This window comes from Podarcis muralis, chromosome 5 (genome assembly GCF_964188315.1).
Source record: "Podarcis muralis chromosome 5, rPodMur119.hap1.1, whole genome shotgun sequence".
Lineage (NCBI taxonomy): Eukaryota > Metazoa > Chordata > Lepidosauria > Squamata > Lacertidae > Podarcis > Podarcis muralis.
Window position 1 is genome coordinate 32430950 of NC_135659.1, and position 27985 is coordinate 32458934.

The 27985-nt window shown below is 42.2% G+C and overlaps 2 protein-coding genes across 3 annotated transcripts in view; both read left to right on the top strand.

The window, feature by feature from the left end:
- The window catches only part of COL24A1 (collagen type XXIV alpha 1 chain), a 165058-nt gene extending 146247 nt beyond the window's left edge, over positions 1 to 18811 (top strand). For both annotated transcript variants that reach the window (XM_028732889.2, XM_077928502.1), the window contains 12 exons: positions 1679 to 1786; positions 1876 to 1929; positions 2398 to 2460; positions 3310 to 3363; positions 3868 to 3903; positions 8550 to 8585; positions 8677 to 8703; positions 10809 to 10874; positions 12101 to 12269; positions 13024 to 13133; positions 14889 to 15104; positions 17678 to 18811. In XM_028732889.2, coding sequence (XP_028588722.2) covers positions 1679 to 1786; positions 1876 to 1929; positions 2398 to 2460; positions 3310 to 3363; positions 3868 to 3903; positions 8550 to 8585; positions 8677 to 8703; positions 10809 to 10874; positions 12101 to 12269; positions 13024 to 13133; positions 14889 to 15104; positions 17678 to 17824 — 1086 coding nt within the window. In that variant the 3' untranslated portion in view covers positions 17825 to 18811. The remainder of the gene's footprint in view (positions 1 to 1678; positions 1787 to 1875; positions 1930 to 2397; positions 2461 to 3309; positions 3364 to 3867; positions 3904 to 8549; positions 8586 to 8676; positions 8704 to 10808; positions 10875 to 12100; positions 12270 to 13023; positions 13134 to 14888; positions 15105 to 17677) is intronic.
- A 4564-nt stretch (positions 18812 to 23375) lies between these two features.
- Positions 23376 to 27985, top strand: part of ZNHIT6 (zinc finger HIT-type containing 6) — a 38025-nt gene continuing 33415 nt past the window's right edge. Inside the window, exons 1-4 of the mRNA XM_077928503.1 lie at positions 23376 to 23532; positions 25479 to 25544; positions 25645 to 25751; positions 26477 to 26562. Coding sequence (XP_077784629.1) covers positions 23465 to 23532; positions 25479 to 25544; positions 25645 to 25751; positions 26477 to 26562 — 327 coding nt within the window. The 5' untranslated portion in view covers positions 23376 to 23464. The remainder of the gene's footprint in view (positions 23533 to 25478; positions 25545 to 25644; positions 25752 to 26476; positions 26563 to 27985) is intronic.

The window sequence follows — 27985 nt, forward strand, 5'->3', positions numbered from 1 at the left end:
TGAATTTACTTCAGGAGCAAGACAAGGCTTTTTGAAAGGGTAAAAAAAAAAAAGAGGGGGGAAAAGAGCATTTAATTTCCCAGCGGTTTGGAAAGAAAGATAGGCACAGCCTGCTCTCTGTACCGAAGGGAAGGCCAATTAGTTTGTACTAATTGCCTTGAAAGAGACTGCTTTCTGTTTTTATGATAAGTGAATCAAACTTAAAGCGAACTACTGGAGAGGGGAGGGGGTAATTATAACTGTCATTATAATTGCATTTGTTAATACTGTGGAGGAATGTGGGGTTGTCAGTTTCTTGGTTGCTATATTGCCAGCTAGGAGCACATTAAAACAGCAGAGTAACCCTAACTTCCTGCTTAGGGGATCCATGGAACTTTGGATCCTTTGGACTGAATGGCACCACTGCTCCCCACCCTGAAACGCCCCCATATCGGGGTTCTTTGCTGGCTTCCATCAGTGGCAGAAGACCCAACAATGTTTGTTTCCCATCTGGCTGAGCATAATAAGGGTCTCTGCAGCAGTGAAGCCCACCCAGTTCCCCAGGCTAGAGGCATGTCGGTTCCACCACATCCCAACCCCCTCCAGCAGTAAAGACCAAGGGGGGGGTTGGTGGGAAGGAATATTCCTACTGAGTTTACATGCCTGGTGGACTGGGTGTTCTTCCTCCAGGTTTGAAAGAAGGAGTTTTTTTTTTTATTTCAGCAGCGTTAGCTTTGCTTCTACAAATACACAATGCAAGAAGTCTCACCATTCAGTCCAAATTAGCTGATAATTTTTTGCTTTTTTTCAAAATTCACCAACAGAAAACGAGGGGCCAAAATTAATGACATCACACAAGCAACAATTGTCCACCAACATTACCAAGATCAGGCTGATAAGCTGATAACTTATTCAGATCCTAAGCACAGTTTTGAAATAATCCTTTAATCGCTGAACCTCAGAATCAGGGTGAATTCCTGTCAGGAGTAAGCATGGACCAAGGGTACCAAATAGTATGGGAAACAGCCTTACTAGAAAAATTAACCAATAAACTGAAACTAACATGGGGACAAATAGAAGAAGACGCCTTCACTCTGGTATGGCTCCCCTTTATCACATACACAGCCCAACAAGACAATGACAAAAATCCACCAACAACATACAAATCAATATGGCTAACCTGATCCAAAACACCCACCCACCCCACTCACACATGAAAACAAAGACCACCACAGCCAACCACAAATGAACAGCCACACCCTAGGCCAACCCCAACCTCTCTCACCACCAAAGGAACACAAGTGAACAGCAGAGAACCCACACAAGCAACGCTGACACAAAACCTCACATTTATTAAATAATATAGAAACATCACCACCCAACCCCACCCACACTCACCTTTCTCCCCTCCACCTCTTTCCCTCTGTTCTTCCTAATGTCTCAACAAATGAAACCGATTTGTTGTTGTTGATTTTAAAAAAGTGTTACATGGAAAAAAAATACGAGAGAGAGACATTGCACATACCTTTGTAAATCAAGAAAATCTTTAATAGAAATACATTTTTTTTAAAAAAAGAATCAGGGTGAATTCTGCATCAGCATTCATTATCTATGATTTCTTCATGCAGAAATTCCGAGGCACCGTATGCTTCTCCTCTATAAGAATAATAATGAATGCATACTTCCCGTCTTGTTGCAGGGTGAACAAGGGCTTCGGGGTCACCCAGGAAAGCAAGGTAAAAGAGGTCATGCTGGGACCCAAGGCGATCAAGGCCCCCCGGGAGAACCTGGCCTCAAGGGTCATGCTGTATGTACCGCCTGTTGTATGTAAAACAGTTCTTAGTACCATTCAGGTGCCATTTCATATATTAATCTTCCTATCTGCTAATATTTCAGGGACAATCTGGAGATCATGGTTTGATGGGATTTCAGGGATTCCCAGGTCCCAAGGTATGTGCTCACTCTGAGCCCAGTCCCAAAGCTAAGCATCTTTACAGCCCATTAAATGGGAAATAGTTAAGCATGTCCTTAACCCTCCCATTGGAGCGAATGGAACTAACACGTTCTTAAACTTTGTGTGGCTGGATCATGTCCTTTTTTAAAATCTGAACTGTAAGCCATCTGTAGTGCATGAAAGATCTTCAGCGAGCATTTCTTAATTGCCCTGAGATTGGAGAGCAAAAGAAATAATATTTCACTTTATGAAACAGCTACAGTAATTTGACTGGAAGTGCATTGTCTGTTGAGGCTTTTTCATTGTATCAGAGATCTAAAGAAGAAGATTGCAGTACATAACATTTCGTATTTTATATTAGTTTCACTTTCATTTACTTTAGCTTTTTCTTTTTTTTTAGACAAATGCTTTTTAAAAAGTGTATCAGATGTACTATGACTAAGCTTTTACTTTTCATTTTTTAGGGTCCCGAAGGTGACCTTGGTTTAATTGGAATTTTGGGACCTAAAGGCCCGGTAGGACAAATAGTAAGTGATTCGGTCTATTAATAAACTCGCTGTTCACTGTACAATCTAACTGGCATCTCTGCAGTTCCCATGGGTTTATAGTGAAAACTCAGACCACTTTCCTCCTATGCCAGCAGATAAGTAGGAACAACTGAATTTGAGGACAGGTGACCCAGAGCAGAATTTGTGAGAGTTGTACTTACACCTTGGTTGACCTTGGTTGAGGCAGGGTCAGGTGACCTGCTTCTGACAGCAAATTTGGGGGGTTACCAAGGGAGGGTAGCACATTGTCATTTATATACTTTAATTCTAATCACCATGGAGGCAAAATTTGCTTTTCTGCAAGATTTAATGAATTAATCAGCACCATTGAAGCTTTAACCATAGATAAACCTGTTCCCCCACACAGTCCCCAGCAATTAACTAGCCATAACATTTCAGAACTTGCCAAATGGATCACTGTGCAATCTGCACAGGCATACCAGTTAAGGATCACTTTTATCTTATTACTTATTACAAGTAATGGTATTGTTTGTCTGTTAAGCTGAAAATTATGTCACATATAGATAGGGCTCTTAGATAAACAGCAGAGGTCAAGTTCCTTTCAGTATTCAGGTGTTCAGAAATGCATGTTCAGAAATACAATCGATTTGGTGTGCAAATGAAAGGGATGCAAACTTAACTTGTCTATTTGCCCTTCTTATATCCAGAAACAGAACTGGCCTTCTTTGAACATGAATTTTGAAATATCATTTCACTATTGTTTAATTTTCACCGGGCACGGAATTGTATGTTCTTTAAATAGTCAAATGTCGCACAGTACTGTCGTTCATTTATTGCTCTGAAAATTTATTTGCATTTTGTTTTTAGGGAAACATTGGCCCTGTTGGTAATGAAGGCATCATAGGTCCAGCAGGCAAACCTGTAAGTGCTTAGTCTTTCCCAGGATTGCTTTCCATTGCATGAAGTTTTCCACACTTTGAACAACAAATAGACGAGAACTCTTTTGCATTGTAACATGCATGCAAGATAAAAGACTTGTTTTGTAGACAAGAACACGAGAGCACTGAATTCCCTTAATAATCCAACCTGCTGTCCTCTGGACATCCATCAGCCCCAGCCTAAATGGGCAATAGCAAGGGATGATGGGAGTTGTAGTCCAAAACATCTGGAGGGTGCACCAGGTTGGCAAAGGCTGCTATAATCCATAAGTATTGCTGCTCGGTTCATTCAGGTGGTGTTTAGCCATTCCAATATATCTGCACAAATGTTATGCATAAGTGAAGTAAAGTTAGATATCCTTCTGTTCTGTAGAAATGAATGGTTTGTTCACCGTGTAAAACACATTGTAATAAATGGTTTCTGGAGTTACTATAATTCACTGTATTTGGGGGTTTTTAAGATGACATGTATTTCTTTTAATTTCAGGGACCCAGGGGTGAAAAGGGATCCAGAGGCGAAATGGTACGTGAAAATAACGTTTGTAATGTTAAAAATAGGGTAGGATGCACAATATATGGGACACGGCATGTTTGGGGTGATTTCTGCTCCATCCACATCCTGCAAAAGTACCAAGTTGGGGGAGGGATCATAACTTCCTTACTAATTCCTTGTTTTCAAGAAATTGTGGGCTGTGTTTATCTGCATCTTTCCAGCTGCTCAGGTGAAAGAAATCTATGCACTTACAGTGAGTCAGATCACTAGCCTGTCTGGTTCAGTATTCTCCACACTGATCGGCCACAGCTTTCTAGGGTTTTAGGTGGGCTCTTACCTGGATGCCAGGAATTGAACCTGGGAATTTTGCATGCAAAGGATATACAGTGGTACCTCTGGTTGTGAACGGGATCTGTTCCGGAGCCCCGTTCGCAACAGGAGCAGAACGCAACCCACGTCTGCGTGTGTGCGGGTTGCGATTCGCTGCTTCTGTGCATGCGCGAGTGGCAAAACCCAGAAGTAACTCTTTCCGGTACTTCCGGGATGCAACCTGAAAAGCCGTAACCTGAACCGAACGTAACAAGAGGGATGACTGTACTCTACCACTCACCTACAGTGCTTCCTGCGACATCATGATTACATAGCTTCTGGGGACAGAAGTGCAAGTGGTAGATAGACGTGCCTCTGCATAACTAGAAATTGTAGAATGTCACCAGAAACATTAGTTATGCTTGCAGCTGCAGTGTAGTAATATGGGCTTTTTGTTGAGAGCATCTTTAGGTGACGCTTGTTAATACGTTCACAGAATGGTAGCTAAGTCCAGCAGCCAGCAGCACTCAGACTAATCCTGAACTCTGTTGTCACTGCAGTGACTTGAGTGAAGATCAGGACCAGCCCAACTTTAAAAGCAACCCGTGAAATTCAAGATTTGTTCAGGGGTCTTGAGACACTTATCTCGGATCATAGCATAGATGACTGGAACAGCAAAATGTCTTGGGCCAATCCTGGTAAAGTGACCTTATTGAGATTTATTTTAGTACTAAGGGATGGGACAACATAGGCCAGAGACTACAGACTTTTTCCTTTCTCAGAAATGTCATCTTCAATGCCAAATCCTTGCAGCTCAGTCTTACTTGAGAGCAAATCAATTATCAGAGACCTTTTGGAACCATGGTACATCCCAATGTCTTTCCCATATAAGAACCCGCAGTAGTCTGGTCCTAATAACTTTCAGATTCGTGGCTAACCTTCAAAACAATCACTGGTTTCTGTGATCGTTATTGTTTGTGTTTTCGGCAGCAGGCATGTTCCATGCATGGTTACCAGAAGTAAATTCTTCTGTGTTCTTGATATTTTTATGGCTGTTCAGTGTCCGAAGATGCTCCTCCTCCTCCTCTTATTTTTTGCCTGATAGTCTACTTTGCTGTCACATAAACACGTCTTCCTGTTAATGGATCTTTCCAGGGCGTTTCAGTGGAAAATAGGCGTCTCTGTGTCATTTAAGTACTCTTTTTTTCCTTTGAAATTTTGCACCGCTGGCAATTAGCAATTTCCTTCCATCACGAATTCATTGCGTGAGCCACTTGTCAGAAAAGGGGAATGCGACTGTTGGCAGCACAAAGCAATTAGCTTTGCCTTTACAGCCAGGGTGAAAGTTCTATTTCCATGTATTTTCACAGACATCAAATAATTTTCATTCAGCTCTGTACACATTCCTTTGAAGCAAAGAAAACCATTGGCATCCTTCCTAGGTGCCCGATTCCTTTTAACACGGAATGGTATTAGGATTTCTGAGCAGAGCAATTAAAAACAATAAATAAGAAAGGGGTAGCCTTCTTTTTCTATGAATAAACAAGAAGTCAAAAGTATACTGTGTTTCCTGGAAACAATATTTTTTGTCAGTACTGACGAGAGTGTACAGCAAAAAATATGCAGTGCAGAAACAGCAAGATCATGCTTCTCTGAGTTTCAGGATTATAGTATTCTGCTCACATTGGGGGGGAAACCAAGTAATCATCTAGAGTCATCTAGTTTAACCCCCTGCTATAGTCAGAAAATGGTAACTGATTCTGAAAAGGCTGGATACAAGGACGAGGGGAACAAACTATAATGGAGGTCCCAAGAGTTCTATAAGAGGTATAATATATCTCAAACCTCTCTCTCTTCTTCTCAGAAAGTCAGGCTGCATACACAATATACATTTAAAACATACATTTGACTTCCTCCAAAGAATCTTGGGAACTATAGTTAACCCCCTCGCAGAGCTACAGTTCCCAGCACCCCTAACAAGCTACAATTCCCATGATTCTTTAGGGGAAAGCCATGTTCTTTAAATTTATGGCACATACCGGTACTCAGCATCACATAGCTATCCTGTTCTGGACCTGTGGAAGAGCCTGCAAAGCAGAGCTATGGCAAAGTTATTCTTCTCTTGAGTTCAATGGCATTGCAAGGCCAGAGGAAAGGCCCTATTGCTGCCACCTACTGACTTGTAGTGTTGTGATTTTATTAGTTTAATTTTATTAAATATTTTCTGTGGTTTTTGTTTTATGGTTTGTATCTATGTCTGGAGAGCACAGAGACTGCAGCCAAATGTCATGCTGCATCCTGGGTGGTCCTACCCCATAATAAGGTTGGACAGACCAGAAATGAGACCTCAGAGTGACACTGAGGCTTCTGAAGCCTTGCAAGGCTTGTGCAGACAATCATCTTTTGGATTTCTGCAACGTAAACAGGGAGGCAGAGCAGGTAAGGGAAGCTGGTGTAGCAGAGAAGGCGATAGATAAACAGAGGAAATAAGACTGGCAGAGGAGAAAAGGGGAAGGATCAAAGAATTGTAGAATTGGACAGGACCCCAAGAGTCATCTAGTTTAACCCCCTGCTATGCAAGAATTTCAGCTAAAGTATCCAGGGGTCTTAGTATGGACCACAAGGGTAACATTAGAGCGTGGTGCTGATTACGCCAAGGTTTCAGGTTTGGGACAGGTATGGAACAGCTGTATATTTCTGCATTGCAGAAGATTGAATTAGATGATTCTCAGGGTCCCTTCCAACTCTACAATTCTATGGTTTTATGAGCCAACAGTGTGATACAGCAGCAAAACAACAATAAACAAACAACTAATGCTATTCCAGGCTCCATCAATGGACATATAGTGTCCCAAACAAGAGAAGTCATAGTCCTGCTCTATTCTGTGTTGGTCTGACCACACTTGGAATACTGTGTCCAATTCTGGGCACCACAGTCTAAGAAGGATATTGGCAAGCTGGAACGTGTGCAGAGGAGGGCGACCAAGATGATCAAGGGTCGGGAAACCAAGCCTTATGAGGAACGGTTGAAGGAATTGGATATGTTTAGCCTGGAAAACTGGTTGGACAGTGCTCTCGAAGATACCAGCATGAGTTTGACCAAACTGCGGGAGGCAGTGGAAGACAGGAGTGCCTGGTGTGCTCTGGTCCATGGGGTCACGAAAAGTCGGACACGACTAAACGACTAATAATAATAATAATATATTTTATTTATATCCTGCCCTCCCCAGCCGAAGCCGGGCTCAGGGCGGCTAACAGCAATAAAATAGTACAACATTCTAAAATCATTTCATTATAAAATTAATTCAACTCAAATTTATGGCAACCATTAGGCTAAAGTTCTGTGAAGATTTCCAAAGGAGGGAGTCAGGCTATGCCCTGACCAAAGGCCTGGTGGAACAGCTCTGTCTTGCAGGCCCTGCAGAAAGATGTCAAGTCCCGCAGGGCCCTAGTCTCTTGTGACAGAGCGTTCCACCAGATTGGAGCCACAGCCGAAAAAGCCCTGGCTCTAGTTGAGGCCAGCCTAACCTCTCTGTGGCCTGGGACCTTCAGGATGTTTTTGTTTGAAGACCATAAGTTCCTCTGTGGGACATACCAGGAGAGGCGGTCCCGCAGGTACGATACAACAATGGCCTGGAAAACAGGAGTGTGAGATGAGATATGACAACCATCTTCCAATATCTGTCTCCAGGAAGATGGAGCAAGCTGGTTTTCTCCTGCACTGGAGGCTAGGACCCAAACCAATGGATTCAACCCATCCCATGGCACAGCATGTAGACATTATATGGGGAGGTGTTGCTTCTCTATATGGCATGCTTATTTAATTTTCTAAAAAACACATACAGTGTACATTATACATGACTAATAAATTAATAATACAAATTTTAATAAATGATATTTTTTGACTAATGGGTTGGCTGGTCGAAAAATACGCAGAATTGCTTGCTCGTGACATGCTTTAAATCCTTTATTAAACCATTTTAAAATGCTAAATGCACCCACAGTATTCACAGGGGGTAGGACTGGATAAACAGAGAACTTCAGTAATTGAGTCGTATTGGGCTGACACCTTTGACAGAAAGCTTACTCAGGTTTTTTAAAGTACACAGACTCGCTTTAAAAAGTACACAGCAACTCAGGCAAATGGTCTACAGTGCACTAAGAAATCTTTGTGTAGGTCATAACTAGTAGAGAATAGCCTTTGTCGTCCTGGTCCATTTTACAGCTAGTTTAATATATGCATTAAACATGTCAGTCTTCTTTGTAAACTGCATTTCATTCCAAGGTGGTATATAGAGATTTCTTTTACTTTTTTTAGAAAAAGAAAAACTATATTTCATGCATTTTTATCATCTCTTTTTACTCAGGGACCTCAAGGATCACGAGGCCATCCAGGTCCACCTGTAAGTGAATCTACATTATTTTAAAGTTTGCATAACTGCATAATTGTATGAACCACTCTTATATGGTGTCCCCCTCTCTCCTACCTTTTAGGGTCCACCAGGGCCACCTGGTCCAAGAGTAAGTTGGATATGTTTTCTATGATGGTTTCAGCTTTGAATACTAAAAGAGCTGGGGCACTATCCTCTAGAACTTTTGTAGTCACTATTAAGAAGGGGTAGTGGTATTAGTTTGTTGTTGTTGTAAGATTTATATACCGTCCTTCATTAAAAGATCTCGGGGTGGTTGACAAGATAAAAATACAGATAAAGCACAAATAAATAGTTTTTTTTAAAAAAAAAAACCAATAGCCCCCTCCCCACAAACACATTTAAAGGGCTGTAGAATATTAATCACCCAAAGGCCTGGTACTGAAAATGCCAGACGAACTTTCCCTGGGGAGAGGGATGTATTTCGTGTTCTCGTTTTTGTATGTTTATGTTGCAAACTGCCTTGTGATCTTCGGATGAAGGGCGGTATACAAATTGAATGAATGGGAGGTAGACAAGAGTAGCCATGCCCAACCGCCATCCCTTTCAATGGAACATGCCCAGGAGGAGATTCTGGAGGACTCTGCCCAATGAGCAGGGGCAATGCAGTGTAGCTGGCAGTTTGAATCCCCACAACAGAGTGAGCTCCTGTTTCTCTGCCCCAGCTCCTGCCAACCTAGCAGTTCAAAAGCACATCAGTATGAGTAGATAAATAGGTACCGCTCTGGCAGAAAGGTAAACAGCATTTCCGTGCGCCACTCTGGTTCGCCAGAAGCGGTTTAGTCATGCTGGCCACATGACCCGGAAAGCTGTCTGTGGACAAACGCTGGCTCCCTCGGCCTGAAAGCAGAGATGAGCGCCACAACCCCATAGTCGCCTTTGACTGGACTTAACCATCCAGGGTTCCTTTACCTTTTTCCTTCTAGGCATGATTACTTTCATGGGGCTGCATTTAGGATTGCAGCCTCGAGCTGCGTCAGGGCTTAGAAAGATTTGCCTTTCACTTGTGCATAAGCAATATATTGAGTCTTTATAAAATATTACACATCATGCTGTTCCTAGGGATCCTTTCTAAAATGCGGTATCTGACTAAGCTTTTGCTAAGGATAGATCCATTGAAGCCAATGGATTTAAGTGAATCATGGCTGACTTAAGTCCACTGCATCTACTCCGAGTATTGCGGAAGTGTGTCCACCCAACGTATTTCACGCTTTTAAAAAACCCTTCTCACTTCGTTGCCACGTTTTGCTCTTTTTAACCAGTATCCACCAGTCCTCAGTCACAACTTCACCACAAGCCTTAATGTGTGATTTATGGCAGTTCCCTACATTGGAAGGCGCAAACTACCTTAAAGCATGAAAATGGCAATTGTAGGAATTGCAAGCAAGCCTGGAAGATTATAGTAAAATTAGCACACTCTCTGCACTCCCTCCCCCAAAGAGCCATCTATTTTTTTATAATATTTTTAAATTAGTTTTCAATTACAGGCAAATGATAGCCTCATTATAACAACTTCTAATACAATTACCGTATTTTTTGCCCTATAGGACGCACCGGCCCATAGGACGCACCTAGATTTGGGGGGGGGGGAAAATAAAGGAAACATTTTTTATTTCCCCCCCGAGGCGCGGGGCTGGGGTGGGGGAAGCCCGAGCTTCCCCCGGCCCCAGCCCCCAGAACGGGTCCCAGAGCGATGCCAAAGCTGTGCGCAGCTTCGGCATCACTCTGGGAGCTTGCAAGGCTTGCAGATAGCTTCCTGAAGCCTGGAGAGTGAGAGGGGTCGGTGCGCACCGACCCCTCTCGCTCTCCAGGCTTCAGCGAAAGCCTGCATTCGCCCCATAGGACGCACACACATTTCCCCTTCATTTTTGGAGGGGAAAAGGTGCGTCCTATAGGGTGAAAAATACGGTATTAATACCAATCGTTCAAATACCAAATTATACAATTTAGATAAAGTGGCATGCTAGATTTGCTGGTTTGATGATTTTCTTTATTCCTGCATTCCAAAATCTTTTTAATTTGAATTGCATTCCGGTCATAATAATAATCCCTTTTACAACAACAGCAATATTAATACTCTTTGGCAATAAGTATTTTAATTATGTGGCAGGAGCCAAAGAATGTGCGTAATTAATTTCTGATGTTCTGATGGTTTGTTTGTTATGTTGCTGATATTAAAATTTTGATTATATATAGAAGCAGATTGACATCAGTGCTGCTATTCAAGCCTTGATTGAATCCAATACTGCGTTACAGATGGAGGTAAAAATATTTGCATGTTTAGCTTGTCACATGTATACATGTTATAAAAGTCGCTTCACTGTTAAGCTGTATGTCTTCACAAATATTTAATTCATCACACATTTACAAATATCATACTACTTGGCAGGGGCGGGAATAATGAGGGGGAAACTGTATATATAAACACCGCAGGATATAGAGAATAAGTTTTGCAGCTGAGTCTTTGAGACCTCTGGCCTAAATGCTCAGAACGTTATGCAATAGCGGTCTGCTTAATTGGAAACACATTATATGAATGAAGTATTGTGTTTTTGTGAGGCTGCAACTTGAGAGAGGTATGCACACAGCGCAAAGCGTAATTTATAAAATGTACTGGTGGCTTTTGTTCGGACCTTAACCACTCCATCAGAAGTTGTTTCGTCACTGCCGTTCATGTAATAAATGTGCTTGTGGGGTCAGTCATCGCTGTAGGGGGCTGAAATGATGTTCTTCTGCAGAGAGTTCCCAATTTGTCAGAAATCAGACCACAAGGTTCGGTTACTGGGAAACGCTGTTCTTCCAAACATGTCCACCACCACTACGATCGCTGTGTGAAATAGTTAAATAAATATCTCAACCCCTGTGCCTATGTCATTCCTGAGCCATTTGATGATTTTTTTTAAAGTTTTTTTTTAATTCAACCTACTTTAAGGGACAAAGCACCCATCTAACCTTTGAAGATGTGGTGGTTTCTTTCCCTTCTTCATTTCACAATTCTTATTGCCCTCTCTAGGATAGGAATGCAAATCTGCATTATTAATGTTATTATTCTTTTCCTTGAAAGGGAAGGCAGTATTCCTATTTACTGCAGCAGCAGCAGCATCCAGTCTCTTGTTTCCTTCCATGCGCCATTATGTATGGGAAGGATCTCATGCTATTGCCTTAGAATAGTGATTAGCTGTTTTGTCTTTCAAAGACAAAAATGTCATTGGGGTATACTTGTTTGGATTTGGGTGGGTTAGCATGTGTAGATTTTCTGCATATATGAATCACTTTCACTTAAAAAATAAAATTCCCTCTTTATTACGTATCTTTTACCTCAGTGTAACTTTCAGTATCTCTCGTGAATACGTTGCCCTTTCAGTTGAAAATCCAACTTTATGATCCAGTTTGCCATTTGGCCATGTCTCAGTACTAAGCCTTTTTTATTATTATTATTTTGTGATACCATAAAATGTCAAATTTTGTTGTTTTTTTCTCCTTGGCAGAGCTACCAAAACACTGAAGTAACATTACTGGATCACAGTGCCGAGATATTCAAAACATTACATTACCTTAGCAATTTACTGCACAGTATTAAGAACCCTCTGGGAACTCGAGATAACCCAGCACGTATTTGCAGGGATTTGCTTAACTGTGAACGTAAGGTGTCCGATGGTAAGTCCCCCCCCCCATTGTTATTAATTGCTCTGAAATGAGTCCTAATCATATCTGTAGCGACTGTACACAATCTACGGTGCAGTTGGTTTTGGGTTTAATTCATCTATCTGGGCATTTTTTGCCAGTTTGAGGTACTGTTTCTAGGTTGGATGGTGACTATGGTTGGAGAGCCAGTGTGGTGTAGTGGTTAAGAGCAGTGGACTCATAATCTGGTGAACTGGGTTTGATTCCCCGCTCCTCCACATGCGGCTGCTGGGTGACCTTGGGCTAGTCCCACTTCTCTGAAGTCTCTCAGCCTCACTCACCTCACAGTTTGTTGTGGGAGCGGGGGGAAGGAAAAAGGAGATTGTTAGCTGCTTTGAGACTCCTTAGGGTAGTGATAAAGCTGAATATCAAATCCAAACTCCTCCTCCTCTTCTTCTTCTCACACTCCTTGAGTGTTCTCTTGAGTCTCCTATCGCTGCTGCAAGGATTCGGCTAGCATAAACATATTACCAAGAGAAAAGTTACTCTTGCTACTCTCACAAGATGATTGTACAACCCTTTGGCTGTTGTCACTGTGGAGCCAATTTTAAAAAGGAGTAAAAAGTGTAAAACACTTTGTTACACCTTTTCCCACTTCTGGATTTCTCTGTTGAACATATTTGAGCCTAAACTTGCATCTATTTTTTCCCCTCCCTCTCCATCTTGGAAACTGGAAACATAAGGCTGGAAAATTATTTCTATTTTTTCTGCCTTCCCCAACTGATAGGAAAATACTGGATTGATCCGAATATTGGATGTCCTTCTGATGCCATTGAGGTTTTCTGCAACTTCAGCGCTGGTGGCCAGACATGCTTATCACCTGTCTCTGTAACTAAGGTATATTGTTCTCTTCTGAAAGACCCACATTACAGTCTTCTAGATTCTACTTATGCCTTTTTTTTAACATAACCTCACCGTATGCGCCTAAGAACAGGAAAATACCCTGATAGTCTTTGTTAGCACTGGATTAGTTTTCTGAAAATCAGTAAACTTCAACTCCACATTAGGGCTAGTGAATATTTGCAATATATACCGTATTTTTCGCTCTATAGGACGCACTTTTTCCCCTCCAAAAATTAAGGGGAAATGTGGAGCGAATGCAGGCTCCTTGGCTTCAGCAATAGCAAAAGCCTCTGAAGCGCAGAGGAAGCGCAAAGGAACCTGAAGCCTCCGGAGTGCAGCGGGAACTCGCGCTGCACTCCGAAGGCTTCAGGGATAGCCGCCTGAAGCCTCCGGAGCGCAGCAGAATCCTGGCTTCAGCAGAGAGGGAGAGCTGCACAGCACCCCTTCAGCCAAGCGGGAGGAAAAATGGAAGGGGCTCCGTTTCTCCTGTGGCTTCGCTGAAGGGGCGCTGAGCAGAGAGGGGGAGAATTTTTTTTTCTGGTTCTCCCCCTCTAAAACAAGGTGCGTCCTATGGTCGGGTGCATCCTATAGAGCGAAAAATACGGTACTTAGGAAGCTGCCGTGCAGAGTCAGACCATTCGTTCCGCTTGCTCAGTATCATTATTGTCTGCACTGACTGGCAGGCAGCTTTCCAGGGGTTCAGGCAGTATGTCTTCCTCACCGCTATCAAGAGATCCTAGGAATTGAACTTGGGCTCTTCTGCATTCAAGGCAGATGCTGTACCACTGAGCTACAGCCCGTCCCCAAAAGAGGGTGCTTTGCAGCAGAGAAGGGGAGGAGAAATGTGTGCTTAATCAGCTACTTTTCTCCATGCATTGTTGCAGGCTCATGTTTGCAAGATAAATCGGGTTCAGAACCCTAGCAAAGGGAGGAGGGAGAAGTTGGTGGGGAGTAACCTTTGCAATCAGCAGTGAACTCTTAGGCTAATGTTATACGTAGCTGCAGTGAAATGTTAGTTCAGTCATCAATTACGGGCTTGTTCCTTAGGCTGGATGTCCAAAAATAAAAGAAAAAATAGGTATTTCTGAGTGACTGCATGATAGTAAGCTCCACTTACTGTCGTCTCCAGCAGTCGTAACATTGAAATGCAAGTGGTTAATTTGAGTTCTCAAGTTACACAGAAGACAAAACTCTTTACTTACTGATAAAATGACAGTTATCACTCAGTAATTTCTGTTGTTCAATGTGGCACTGTACCCTGGCTCCCAGAACGTTTGGTGGATTTAATGGAAAATTTGAAAAAAAAACCAAGAACAGGAGTGTCTTAAAATGCTGTTACACCCCTGGGACGTAGACTAATGTAAAAGACCATGTTGTACACAGCTGAAGAAACATTGGAAAACACTAGCAAAGTGTCGTGACATATGGAAGAGCAGGCATTGCTTCAAAGAATGTCGTCTTCTTTTCCCCCCATTAACATTATAAACGGCCCACTGTCATCTTCCTACTCATATTTATGTAGTGCAAGTTTTCTGTAAGGAGGACATATTTCTGTGGAGAGCGGTATGCATGTTTTGTCTAAATAGTTTACATTAGCAGATTAAATGTCAATAGTTTGTTATACCAGTGGAAAGAAATGTTTATGAAGCCTTTGTAAAGGTATGTCTAAATTGCATGGGATCACTGTGCTTTTGTGGCTATAAAGTGCAATCTGACTTTCCACACTAACGTGTGTTTTTGTTAAAACAGTTGGAGTTTGGCACTGGAAAAGTGCAGATGAACTTCCTTCATTTACTGAGTTCAGAAGCAATCCATACCATCACAGTCCACTGTCTAAACACCCCGGTGTGGGGAACCAATGACCTACGTCCTCAGAGGCCCTCCGTCAGCTTCAAAGGATGGAATGGCCAAATGTTTGAAGCAAATGCTCCGCTTGAACCAAAAGTGCTTCTAGATGAATGCATGGTAAGCCATCTGCTTGCATTGTTAAAATTTGCAGTGAAAGTAGTGATTAGTTTGGATTAATACAGATGAGAGTTGAAATTCTGGACATTTACTTTACCCACTACTGTTAACATTTAAGATTTTACTTCAGTGATTCTTATTTCTTAAGGATACCAACACAGAGACACACCTAGCACTCATGCAAAATCCAAACGTACCTCTGTCCAAAAGTTGCAAGCAGCTGTAGTGCTTTCTTTCCCCGTCACTTAGCATCAGACTCCATTTAAACCACAGAGTTGTTAGCCTTGGTGTTCTTAATTACTCACTGGGCAGGTTACAACATTTCTATCAAACTGTACTTAGAAGCCTCTGCTTGGGAGAAAGCAATAGTGCTTCATAGGATGATAAAGAGGGATGCGGATGCCGTGAGCCCTTCTGCAACAGTGCACAAGTGCCACACATCCCTCTGTCTGCACTACTGGTACCCATGCCAAAGATGGGTCACCCGTGTCCTAAATCAGAGTTTTCCAAACTTGGGTCTCCGGCTGGTTTTGGACTACAATTCCCATCATCCTTGAACACTGGTTCTGTTTGCTAGGGATGATGGGAGTTGTAGTCCAAAAACAGTTGGGGGACTCAGGTTTGGGTAACACTGTCCTAAACGAATGACAGAACTCAAAAAGTCAGAATGTTTTGGACTATTTGATGAAAACTTGAAAGTGCTCCTTTCCCCTCCCAATCGCTATTGAATTGCCTCTGGTTTATGAACAAGATGTTGCAATCCAAATACTTCATGTTTTTTTATTTGAGAAAGCCAGGAAGTATCCATTTACACATGATCTGGTCTTGTCATCATTTGCTCTCCCTGACATCATAGAGCAGAATAAATGTCAGCATGACAAGCCCTTAAAGAACTGGAAGCTGTGCAAAGTAGGTGCTAAAATGCTATCAAATCAGCATTTTCCATTTGGTTAGTTTTCTAGCTCTTTCCACTCACAGCTATTAAACGTATTATGTACTATATTTATATCCTACCCTTCCGCCAAACAGCTCAGGTTAGTATACAGAAGGACATCCCATTTTATTCTCATAATAGTCCTGTGAGGTGGGACTGAATGATAATGTGTTAGTCCAGTGTCAATAAATGTAGTAAGTACAAAGGAATCTGAAAACAGATTTCTGCAATTCCCCAAACTATCCACTAAAACACACTGGCTCTTTATGAAACTGTGGTGAATGCAGGCTGGAAATATAATATATGATAAAGGTAGTGCTGTGAAGTTACTGAAAAGTGCAGTTTTTCTGTGAGATTCTCTGAGATCTTTATCTCTATCTGCAGGAAAGAGATTCCTACAGAATTTCACAGATGCCTGTCTGCAGGGATTTCACTTTTCAGTGGCTTCCACTGTGCTCACATCTTTGACTGGTTGGGCAAATACAGAAATTGCAAACTTCCAAAGCCCTCGTCAACTGTTGTTGTTGTTTTGATATATTTATAGATTGCACAAAGTTTTGTTTCAAACGTTATCAATCCTGAAGTGTGTACTAAGATGTAGCTTTTAATTTATTCATAACTTTTTTTTTAAAGAGCATTTTTAGAACTGAGGATGTTACACAAAAATCTCACTTTCCAAATCCTTCCTGGATTTTCTCCATGGTGCTGTTTTCCACACAACATTAAGAAAGCATAAAACAGGGGTCAGCAAACTTTTTCAGCAGGTCCACTGTCCCTCAGACCTTGGGGGGGGGGGGCGGACTATATTTTGGAGGGGGGGAAATGAACGATGCCCCACAAATAACCCAGAGATGCATTTAAAATACAGTGGTGCCCCACAAGACGAATGCCTCGCAAGACGGAAAACCCGCTAGACGAAAGGGTTTTCCGTTTTGGAGGTGCTTCGCAAAATGAATTTCCTATGGGCTTGCTTCGCAAGACGAAAATGTATTGCAAGTTCCTGCAGGGTTTTTTTCCTTTCCCCCCCTTTTCCCCAAGCCGCTAAGCCGCTTATCAGCTGATCCGCTAAGCCGCTTAACAGCTGATCCGCTAAGCCGCTAAACAGCTGACAGCTGATCCGCTAAGCCGCTTAACAGCTGATCGCTAAGCCGCTTAACAGCTGATCCGCTAAGCCGCTTATCAGCTGATCCGCTAAGCCGCTTATCAGCTGATCCGCTAAACCCGCTAAGCCGCTAATAGCTCTAATCCGCTAAGCCGCTAATGGGCTTGCTTCGCAAGACGAAAAAACCGCAAGACGAAGAGACTCGCGGAACGGATTCTTTTCGTCTTGCGAGGCACCACTGTAAAAGGACACATTCTACTCATGTAAAAACACGCTGATTCCCGGACCATCCGCGGGCTGGATTTAGAAAGTGATTGGGCCGGATCCAGCCCCCCGGGCCTTAGTTTGCCTACCCATGGCATAAAATAATGTACCAAATCCTGAACACATTAATATACAAGACCAAGTGTAATGAATAAATAATTGTCCTTCGTTATTGTTTTTCTCTCAGAGGCCTAGGAAATATTAAAATAAAAAAAAGCATAGTGGCTGATTGTTAATGTGTGTTAATTAACACTCTTGCTATATGCATTGCAGATTCAAGATGGCAGCTGGCATAAAACCCAGTTCCTTTTTCACACTCAAGACACCACTCAGCTTCCAGTTGTTCAAGTGCAGAAATTTCCTCATCTCAAACAAGGACAACAGCGTTACATAGAAAGTGGCCCGGTGTGTTTTCTCTAGACTTCTGAATGGAGTGGTGTTTCTCACATGGAATTGCTGCAAGTAGTGGTTTAAAAAAAAAAAAAACTGCAGAAGAAATATAAAGAAAAATGTTGGTGCTTTCTAAATGAATCTCAGGAAGAAAAAGACTTCCTCCTAAGAAGGAGATACTGCTCTTAAATAAAGAAGAAGAAGAGAGAGACCTTGACAACCTTAATAAAGTATTTAATTTTCCATTGGTGCTTTTTATATTATTCGCTGGAACTGAAAACACTACATATATCTGGAAATTCTTCAGAAAACCCAGTGTTTTTTAACCTTCGTAACAGCATTGTCCCGGGACACCTTAAGGAAAGATAGAGGCATGCAGTACTAGGAGCAACTCTGGCTAACGCTCCCAAATGTGCAATAGCTTGTATTATAATTGTATGACAATGAGTTATGCCACCGTAAAACAAATGGTTCCCTTAAACACTTAAGTTGTATTACAGTCCTTTGTGGACACAGACATCTTAACAGATGATACACTACCTCTTATGTGTTTCCTGTTTGTGTTGCCTGGTGCTCTCTGTACAACTCAAAAGTCTTTGTAGCCTTGGTCAAGATTATTTGGATCATTTTTTTATTCCTTTTTTTTGTTAGACTGTATGTGCTGGTTGCATTCATTGTAAAATTGTGTCTTTAAAAAAATATTTGGTCACATACTTCATTATGAGTGAAAACATTATTTATGTGAAAACCTTGTTTAAAATGTTTAGAATGTCTGTAGACATGGAAATGGTACACGAGGCAGAACAGTATCTGGTGCTTATAAGAAGAACAGGATTTTGTAGTTGTAGGACGACTACACACAGTAGTCTTTTAAGAAGTTTTTGGACTGCAGTTAAAGATTTTATCTATCAAAGGCCATCTACAATGATGTATTGTGTAAATATTTTGTAACTTGTTGAAAATGTTAATACAGCATATATTTAAATGGCTGCTATTAAATTATAATAATCTTAATTACTTCAGCCTCAGGGGCATTCTATCCCAGTAATATTATACTGTTTCACATATATATTTATTTCAGACCAAATATTTTGCGGCTCAGGACCGCAATACCTCAACGACCGCCTCTTCCCATATGAACTGACCCAGACTTGTGGTCATCATCTGAGGCCCTCCTTCATGTGCCTCCTCCTCGAGAGGTCCAGAGGGTGGCAACATGAGAATAGGTCTTCTCTGCAGTGGCCCCGTTTGTGGAATGCTCTCCCCAGGGAAGTTCACCAGGCACCTTCATTATACACCTTTATGCGCCAGGGAAAAACGTTCCTTTTTAACCAGGCCTTTGGGTTATCGAAAGGTCGGCGGTTCGAATCCCCGCGGCGGGGTGCGCTCCCGTTGCTCGGTCCCAGCGCCTGCCAACCTAGCAGTTCGAAAGCACCTCCGGGTGCAAGTAGATAAATAGGGATCGCTTACTAGCGGGAAGGTAAACGGCGTTTCCGTGTGCGGCTCTGGCTTGCCAGAGCAGCGATGTCACGCTGGCCACGTGACCCGGAAGTGTCTCCGGACAGCGCTGGCCCCCGGCCTCTTGAGTGAGATGGACGCACAACCCTAGAGTCTGTCAAGACTGGCCCATACGGGCAGGGGTACCTTTACCTTTACCTTTGCGTTATATCCTATGCCCTTTTAAAAATGTATTTTTTTGGGGGGGGAAGCTGTTGGGTTGTTGTTATTATCTTTATTAGGTATTTTGTGGTTTTATATCTTGATTTTATTCTGTGAACTGCCCTGAGACCCCCGGGTACAGGGTGGTATATAAATTCTAATCATGATCATAATTATAATCATAATATATTTTATCCATCAAATTGTCAGAAACAGTCTAGCAACTTTAAAAGTTCCTTTCTGTTGTCAACAAGGTTCAATCCAATATTATCTGCACCTCCTTGTATTTGGGGAGGGAAAGTAGTTGTTTTTAAACAGTTTATCAGTTCCAGTCCTTCCCTCTGGAGCAAAGAGAACAAGTCTGTGCCATCTTTTGCATAATAGGCTTATGCAAGCCTTCTCCAGGCTTAAATGTATCAATCTCTTTCAACCATTCCTCGTAGATCTTACTTTATTGACTCCTCACCATCTAGTTTTTCTCCACTAGGTGCACACATTTGTCAATTACCTTCTTAAAAATCTCCTCAACATGACCATTAAAACCTGATGGATGCTTTATGGACAGGCATTAAACAATTTATGCAGTTCTTCCAGATTACAAGATGTCCTGCCCTGCAACTGTTAGATCCTATGAAGTCTAAGATTTGACGTCTAGTTTCATGAATCAGAATGGTAAAACCTACGAAGCATATACCTCGAGTCTGCCCACCAGCAGCAGAAAGCCTTTGCTTGGTGTTCTGCAAGCTTGTTAACTCATTAATGTAGCCCTACTCCCATAGCTTCAATTGTAAGATCTGACATCTATAAAAGGAGATGTAAAGGTGAGAAAAAGTCATACACATAGGGCTTTGTGGCTTAAATGTTCAGAAGCAAAAAAACCCCAAAAACCCACAAATGTTTAAAATCATTCTTATTTGTTGTGATTTAAGTGGCAAAGATGGAGTTTGGGACTTGGTTCATATTTTTTTATGCATCTGGATCTGAAAATACAGCTACTGCATTTGTTTAAAGAAATCTACACCCTTCCTGGATTTAATGCTTCATCCATTGGTTAGTAACATCATTATTGCAGATGTTTCTGCTAGGAAATATACCAGGGTTAGGAAGCAAACAAGTAAAGTGTCACTGTTTCACAGATCCACCCAAAGCAACGCCTCATAAATTTTTCAGTTGCTGTCCAAAAAAAAAAAAAAGAGGATTGCATTGTAAACAACCCTAACTCTAGGGTCAAGTCTGTTACTTGAGAGTCTCATCAAAGGGATCATTCTAGCGTAAAATGACTTGGAAAATGTAGTTTGCTTATACTGCATTGTAATTTCTATCTGCTGAAGAGTTTAAGGATTTCTACTGAAGTGCTTAGTGCTCCTGAAAATTTACTACCATTATATATGTACAGTGGTACCTTGGTTTAAGAACAGTCCTGTTTATGAACAATTTGGTTTACGAACTCCACAAAACCAGAAGTAGTGTCCTGGTTTGCGAACTTTACCTCGGTCTAAGAACAGAATCCGAACAGTGGAAGGGCACCGGCGGCAGGAGGCCTCATTAGGAAAAGCACACCTCAGTTTAAGAATGGTTTTGGTTTAATAATGGACTCCCGAAATGGATTAAGTTTGTAACCGAGGTACCACTGTATAATGTTATGCTGGCGATAGCTGGACCACTGGATTGCTCTGCCCTGCTACACAGATGTGATAACTGAGGTTAATCCGAGACAAGCTCATGAGAATTCAGCTCTAAAACCTGTTGTCAACACCAGGCCTCCACAATGTAACATAGGAAAAAAGGAAATATATTTGCACAGGTGCAGAGTGCCTTTCCTGGGCAAGTAACAGTATAGTTTTTTTTTAATTTCTGAGACTAGAAGGGTGTCTATGGCAGAGGAGGTGGCTTATAAATTCTAGACAGTGGCTGCCATCTTGTGCTACATGTTATGAACCATCCTGGGTATAATGAGGAAGCAGAAAAAGAAAGGAGGGGTTTCCTTTCATATCCTCCAGGTACTCTGCACATTTGTATGTGTAGATGTGTGAGTGTATACATGGTGGAAGCATCAGGAATATTAAAAACACATGTACGCACATAGTCTTGCATCAGGAATATTAAAAACACATTAAAATCCCTTGATTCGCCTAGAAACAATTGTTTTTTATGGTTGTAGGATGTGTTTTTAGGATTTTTGAGAGTAGATCTGGAAGAAGCTACAGCAAATTAATACAACCCTATACTTGTTTGCTCAGAAATAAGTCCCAGTATATTCAATGGGGCTTATTCACTAGAAAGAGCATTTAGGCTTGCAGCCCAGGATTCAGAATACACTGCTGAGTAGGAGCACTACTCGGAGAGATTGTTGTCTCAAAACAATTTTGTGTAGCTAGCAACACTTCCTTCTTTCAGGCTGCAAAGGACATCTCATATCTTACATAGCCAAGTTAGGGTCACCACTTATAAGGAACAGTCCCAAGTGTACACTTATGGTGAGGAGTTCAGAATATGTCTCCCTGAAGGCCACAGCTCATCTGTTACACCTTTACATGTGGTTGCCCCTTTAATCTCTACATTATTTCCCAGACCGGAATTGTGTAACACGTGAAGCGGCCTTAGCAGGTGTGGGTTATAGACAAAGGCCAGGGGAAGGGGAAATTCCTTCAAGCCACTATATAGTGAAAAGTCGGGTCTACATTACCACACAGACAGTATCTGATGGGAGGCTCCTTCCTTCTGCTGCCATTAACTAGGAGAGCTCCTGAGAAGTGGAATGGGACTTCCTGCCCAGTTGAAGGAGTAGGATCTATTTTACCTGTCAGGGGAATGGGCAGAATATACATAAACACAACAACAACAACAACAACAACGAAGAAGATGCTTAAGGCTGCCATATTTCAAAAAGTAAAATTCTTGGGCTTTTTCTTGAGCTTCTTTTGGGAATAAATCCAAATTGTTGGGGAAGCCTTACGCTTTTGGAGCAAAAAATCGGCAAAATGGATGCCATTTTTACACCCAGGAACCAGAACATGTCGGGAATTTTCCTGACGTAGGGCAAGCCTAAGGATGCTGGAGTCCCACAGGTCGGCTCAGAAGAACAAAGTTCTATTAGGTCCAACAGGACTTAATCCCAGATAAGGCCTCCAGATAGCGGTCCGTGGATGATAGAATTGTAGATCTGTAGAGTTTAAAGGGACCCTGAGGATCATCTAGTCCAACCCCCTACAATGAAGAAATCTGCAGCTACGGGAATCAAACCTGCGAACTTGGCGTTCTCAGCACCACCCTCTTAACTAACCAACTGAACAATCTGCCGGAGGTCCACGAGCTTCATTCGGGTGGCCTGTGCGGTGCATCCGCATTTCCGATAATATCGTTTTATTTATTAAACTTGTACACCGCCCTTCCTCTGAAGATGGAACCTAAAAGCACAACATGAAAACACAAAATGCCTAACAAAATGCATAAGAAAACACTCCCATTCCCACCCATATTTTAACGCTGAGCTTTAACTGCTTTCCTTCTGTTGCATTTTTTGTACCGTCTATGGAATTCGAAGTGTGACAAAAATAAATGAAAGGAGGCACCGTGGGAAAATTTTAAAACAACAAAAAACAGTTTTAAGACAACCAAAACCCAAACCAGGCACTGCCTGGCAAGGGCATAGAGGGGGGAAGAAACCCCAAAACCCCAATTCAAATGGGTCAGCCAAACTCTCCTCAGCCGCTTTCAAACGGAGAAAGTTTGGGGATCCGCCTGCGCGCGGGATCCCCAAACTGCGCTCCTCCAAACTGCGTACAGCATCGCCAAGGCTGGCGCTTTAGCCACGCGGAGCGAGGATGCTCCCTGCCTCCTCCCCCCACCACTGCCCAACCTCGAAGGCATCCTTTTCGCTGCACTTTCCCAAGCTCCCGCCAGGGGTCAGCAGCCTCCCTTTCCCCCGCGCGCCGCCGAGGCGAGGCGACTGTCTAGGACTTCGGAAAAGAGGAAGGGGAGCCACCTCGACGGGCAGGCCGTTTGCTGAGCATGGCGGCGGCGGCGGTGGCGGCGGCAGAGACCGAAGGGAGCGCGAGGCGGAAGATGTCGCTGCGCAGGTGTGTGTGTGAGGCGGGGAGGAATGTCTCCTTGGCCTCTTTCCCCTCTGCCCTCCTGCCCCAGAGTTATTATTATTAGGTTGGCTTGGGAGGGGAGAGGCTCAAGCCGGGGGGAAAGGGGGGAATCCGACACACGCGTCCACACATTCACACGCGCACCCTGGAGGCGACGCGGGGCGCGCGCTCAAAGCCAGAGGGCCCGTCGCGGCGTTGAGAGCAATGTGTCTGGAAGGACAGGAAGGCGAGGAAAATTAACAGGATAATATTTAAGGAGCATTATTATTATTATTAGTAGTAGTAGTAGTAGTAGTAGTAGTAGTGTGTATAATAAAATAAAATTTATCATATACATATATATTATATTATTATTATGTGGGGGCGGGGGCAATATGTTGTGATGTCCTTGCAGGCAGCGGATTGTAGTTTTCCAGAAGTTTTCTTCTGCGGAAGATGATCTGGGGCTAAATTAGCCTTCCTCTTAACTTTGGGTCAAGGCAACTTATTTTAAAAGGGATACCAGATAGCCATGCGCTGCTGGCCACATGACCCGGAAGCTGTACGCCGGCTCCCTCGGCCAATAAAGCAAGATGAGCGCCACAACCTCAGAGTCGACTGGACCTAATGGTCAGGGGTCCCTTTACCAGATAGCCCACGCCTTTCTTAATATGGATTTAAAAATCAACACCACCTTATTTGTTACTTATTTATTAAATTTGTACATAGGCCTGGGCAATGTAATGATACATTGCCCAGGACCGCTTTGAGGGTCAGAGCGTGATGCCATTTTCACCTGGCGGTAGGTATATCGCAGGTATAGGGCTTGCCTGAGCCTGGCTCTCTCTGCCACCAGTGTCTGGCATGTGGAGGGAAGACCCAACTGTATTGGCTCCAGTCCCGCAAGGCCCTTGGGTGAAACCGCCGCTGTTTCGGAGGTGGTCTATGCTCAAACAATGCGTGATCTACGCTCAAACAATGCGTGATTTTTGTGTATTTTGACTTGTTCCATATCAAGTACAATAAAGTAGACAGCATTAACTAAGACACTTAAGTGATTAGCTGTGAAGGGCATAGAAACCCTGTCAGGAGAAAAAAAATGGCAGCCCCAAACCACAGTCCCAGAGTTATTAGCTCACTGTTGCCTTTTGGCTGATCTGTAAACCATTTCCTCAAATTTACGGTGTTAAACTATTGCCTGGGTCAGTCTGACCTAGCTTTCAAATTTAATTTCTAAAAATGTTTCTGCAAGAAAAAGAGGGACAGCAGTTAAACCAGAAGTTGAGATGACTGTGCGTAAACAAGGTCATTGTGTTCTGATGGAAGTATGTGAAGAACTTTGTAGGTACTTCTTGTGATCGGGCACATTCTCTCACCAAAGGATTCATTTCAGAGCACACATACTCCAATCAGACTTCCCCCCCACTAAAATAGGAACTCTGATGTAAAATCACAGACTTTGCTATTAAGATGTTACCATCATCCATCATAGGGCAGGAAGATCACTTGCTAATGAATAGAAGAGGAGAAGTAAAAAGCAAGTGCAAGCTTGGTGTTGGAGAAATACTTGTCCAACCTTTTCAGAATAGTGGCAGCTCATTAGAGGAGCGTTAGTTTATGTTTTGTTGTTTCTGACTGAAGGCTCTGAGCTACTCATATTACTTGTGTCTGTATCCCAGAGCCTTTTGCTGGAAGCATATCGATAATACTTAATCCTTGTTATTGAGACATGTTCTGGGCCACTAATGTAAGATAGATTTTTAAATACTATTTGTATGCACCAAAAACATTCTGGATGGATATACACATACACACACACACACACACACACACACACACATCAAATAGATCTATTGCTTATTAGCATGAAGTGACGCTTTCTCAAAATGGTGTTTTAGCACCCATGTTATTCCAGTGTAAAGATGTCTCTCTTCCTTTTTTCCTCCTTTCAGTTGTGAAATCTGCAATACAGAAGAAGCAAAATATCGATGCCCCCGTTGTATGAAATACTCATGCAGGTAGATATAAACTGATGGGCATCCCTTGCTTCTATTTTTCTTGAAAAGAAAAGTGAAAAGAGAGTGACAAGATTGCTTTGCTTTCTCTATATGCTTTCAGTTTGGCCTGCGTGAAGAAACATAAGATTGCATTCAGTTGTAATGGAGTAAGAGAAAAGACAGCATTCGTTTCCATAAATGAGTTCAGTGATTTAAATCTTCTAAGTGGTAAGAGAGTCTCTAAAAATCTCAATTGTTCTAGAGCCCCAGGGTGTTATTGTGATGGGTGGGTATGGAGGAGGCAATGTTCTACATCTACAGTGTTCTATACCTACCATTATATAGTGTTGTTGGAGTTTCCTATCTGCATTGCCAGCAGGCACAAGGTCTTGGGTGGCACTACTGAAGTAATAATGCAATCCTTAGTGTGTTTACATATAAATAAGTTGCCTTGAACTCAGGGTTTAGAATTGCGGCCTAAGTATAGCCACCATCAGCAAATGTATAGTTGCACAGAGCTGTTAAATGGCACAATAAATACAGCTTGTGGGGCGAATGAAAGAAAACAGGTCCTTCTGCTCCTTGCTACCCTACAAACTATGTCCACCTTAGAGAAATCTGGCCCTGTATGAAGCAAGTGAGTAATGCACAGTAGGTAAGTAGTTAGGATGGTATTAGCACAGGCATTTATTTCCTTTAAAACATTTTTGTCGTGCCTTGCTGCTTCAGATATGGTGGTTCACATTAAAAAAACCCATCAATAATATCACATATTTAAGCTCTAGAAAGCACAGCAACCAAACGACAAATTTTCACTGCACACCCTCTCTTATTTGCTGTGAACTTATGCTAAAACTCATCACTTTTGTACGATCCCTTAAGAATCACATTGTAAAGGGTTTGGGGAGCTAATTTCATTTGAGCCTTTCCCCCGTTGCCCTTCTCAATTTCAGATTACCGGTTTCTGGAAGATGTGGGAAGAACGGCTGATGGTGCTGCTCGAGACGACACTTCACATAGACCAAAAAGCAATAAATTTGTAAGGCTTTCTAGTTACCCTAGCATACTACAGAAAACAAATGTTCATTGCCTTTTTAAAAAACAAAAGGGTGGTATTAGAAACTTAAATGACAAACTGAGAAACATACTGAACCAGATTCAAAAAGTGATCCCTCTAATTGAAGGTTAATGTTTTAAAGAAATTTGTCAAAGAAAATCACTTACGTACAAATTATACACAAAGATGTGTATTTAACACACACACACACCTCTGATGTGTGCAAAGGTTTGTTTTCATTTAAAAACCCACAAGAACAACAAAAATCCAGCTGTTTTGAGCAGAGAAATGAGTGGGGGAAAGATTTAAGTGCCCCTTTTCCCCATTGCTTCTTCACTTTCAGTCACCCCTATTGGTAGCAGATTTTCTAAAAGCAAAGTAAAGAAACAAAGCCTCCTTAACTCAGAGGATGCATTTTTTTAAATGAAGCATCAGGAAAAACCCATCTCTTCTGAATTTAGTCATTTGTTAACGTAGCGATATTAATTGGTGACAGGGCTTAATTTTGTTTGTAGTCAGACAGTTTGGCTGCTTTTCTGTGTGTCAACATGCCCCCCCCCCCCCCCCGTGGCCAAGGTGTTGTCCTCCAGATGTTGCTGTATTTTAAGAGGTTGGAGAGATTAGCCAGATAGAATGGCATCTCAAGCCAGCTTTTGTAGAACATTAGCTTCTTCCATTCCACCTCCTCCCCTGTCCACCTTGGTAAGTTACATTAACTTTAGTAGGGGTTTGGGGGACTGTTCACTTTCCATCTCTTGCCAAGCCTGCCTCCCCATCTGGATCTCTGCAGCTGCAAAGTAGCCCCAATGAAAGCTCCTCTGGAGACTGGTCCAAAACGAGCTGTGCACCTGGGTTGGCCAAATATAGATGGCCTGCGTCAGGGTTGACAAGGACAATTGTGCAGGTTTGGGGAGTGTGATACATATGGTACATCCATCTACCCTCAAAGTGGGGGGCAGCCTTTGGGCATTATAATGTAATCTAATGACATTATTCATTTAGTTCCTTTTGACACTTAAAGGTTGCAGTGTATGATACACTGAGAGATTGTGTTGTTCACACTTAGTTTTCCTCCAAAGATAACACATTTAGTGAGTAATGCCACGCTAACTCCACTATCAAGATCATCTCAGTCTTGTGCTTTCAGAAACAGCACTAATAACTCTTTTTAAAAGTAGTTTAAAAATATTTGTCCTTCAAGTCAGATTGAAAAGAATTTGAGGAACGAAACTACAGCATTTGCCTGTATTAGCGGGAACAAGATCCAATCCAGCTTATTACATTATGTCCTGATAGCTTGATAATTCTAAATTTTATGGGTTGGATCAGGGAACTGAGTTTCACGGGTCTGAAAAGAGTGCAGGAACAATTTTGGTAAAAACTTTCTTTACTCATTTAGAAGGAA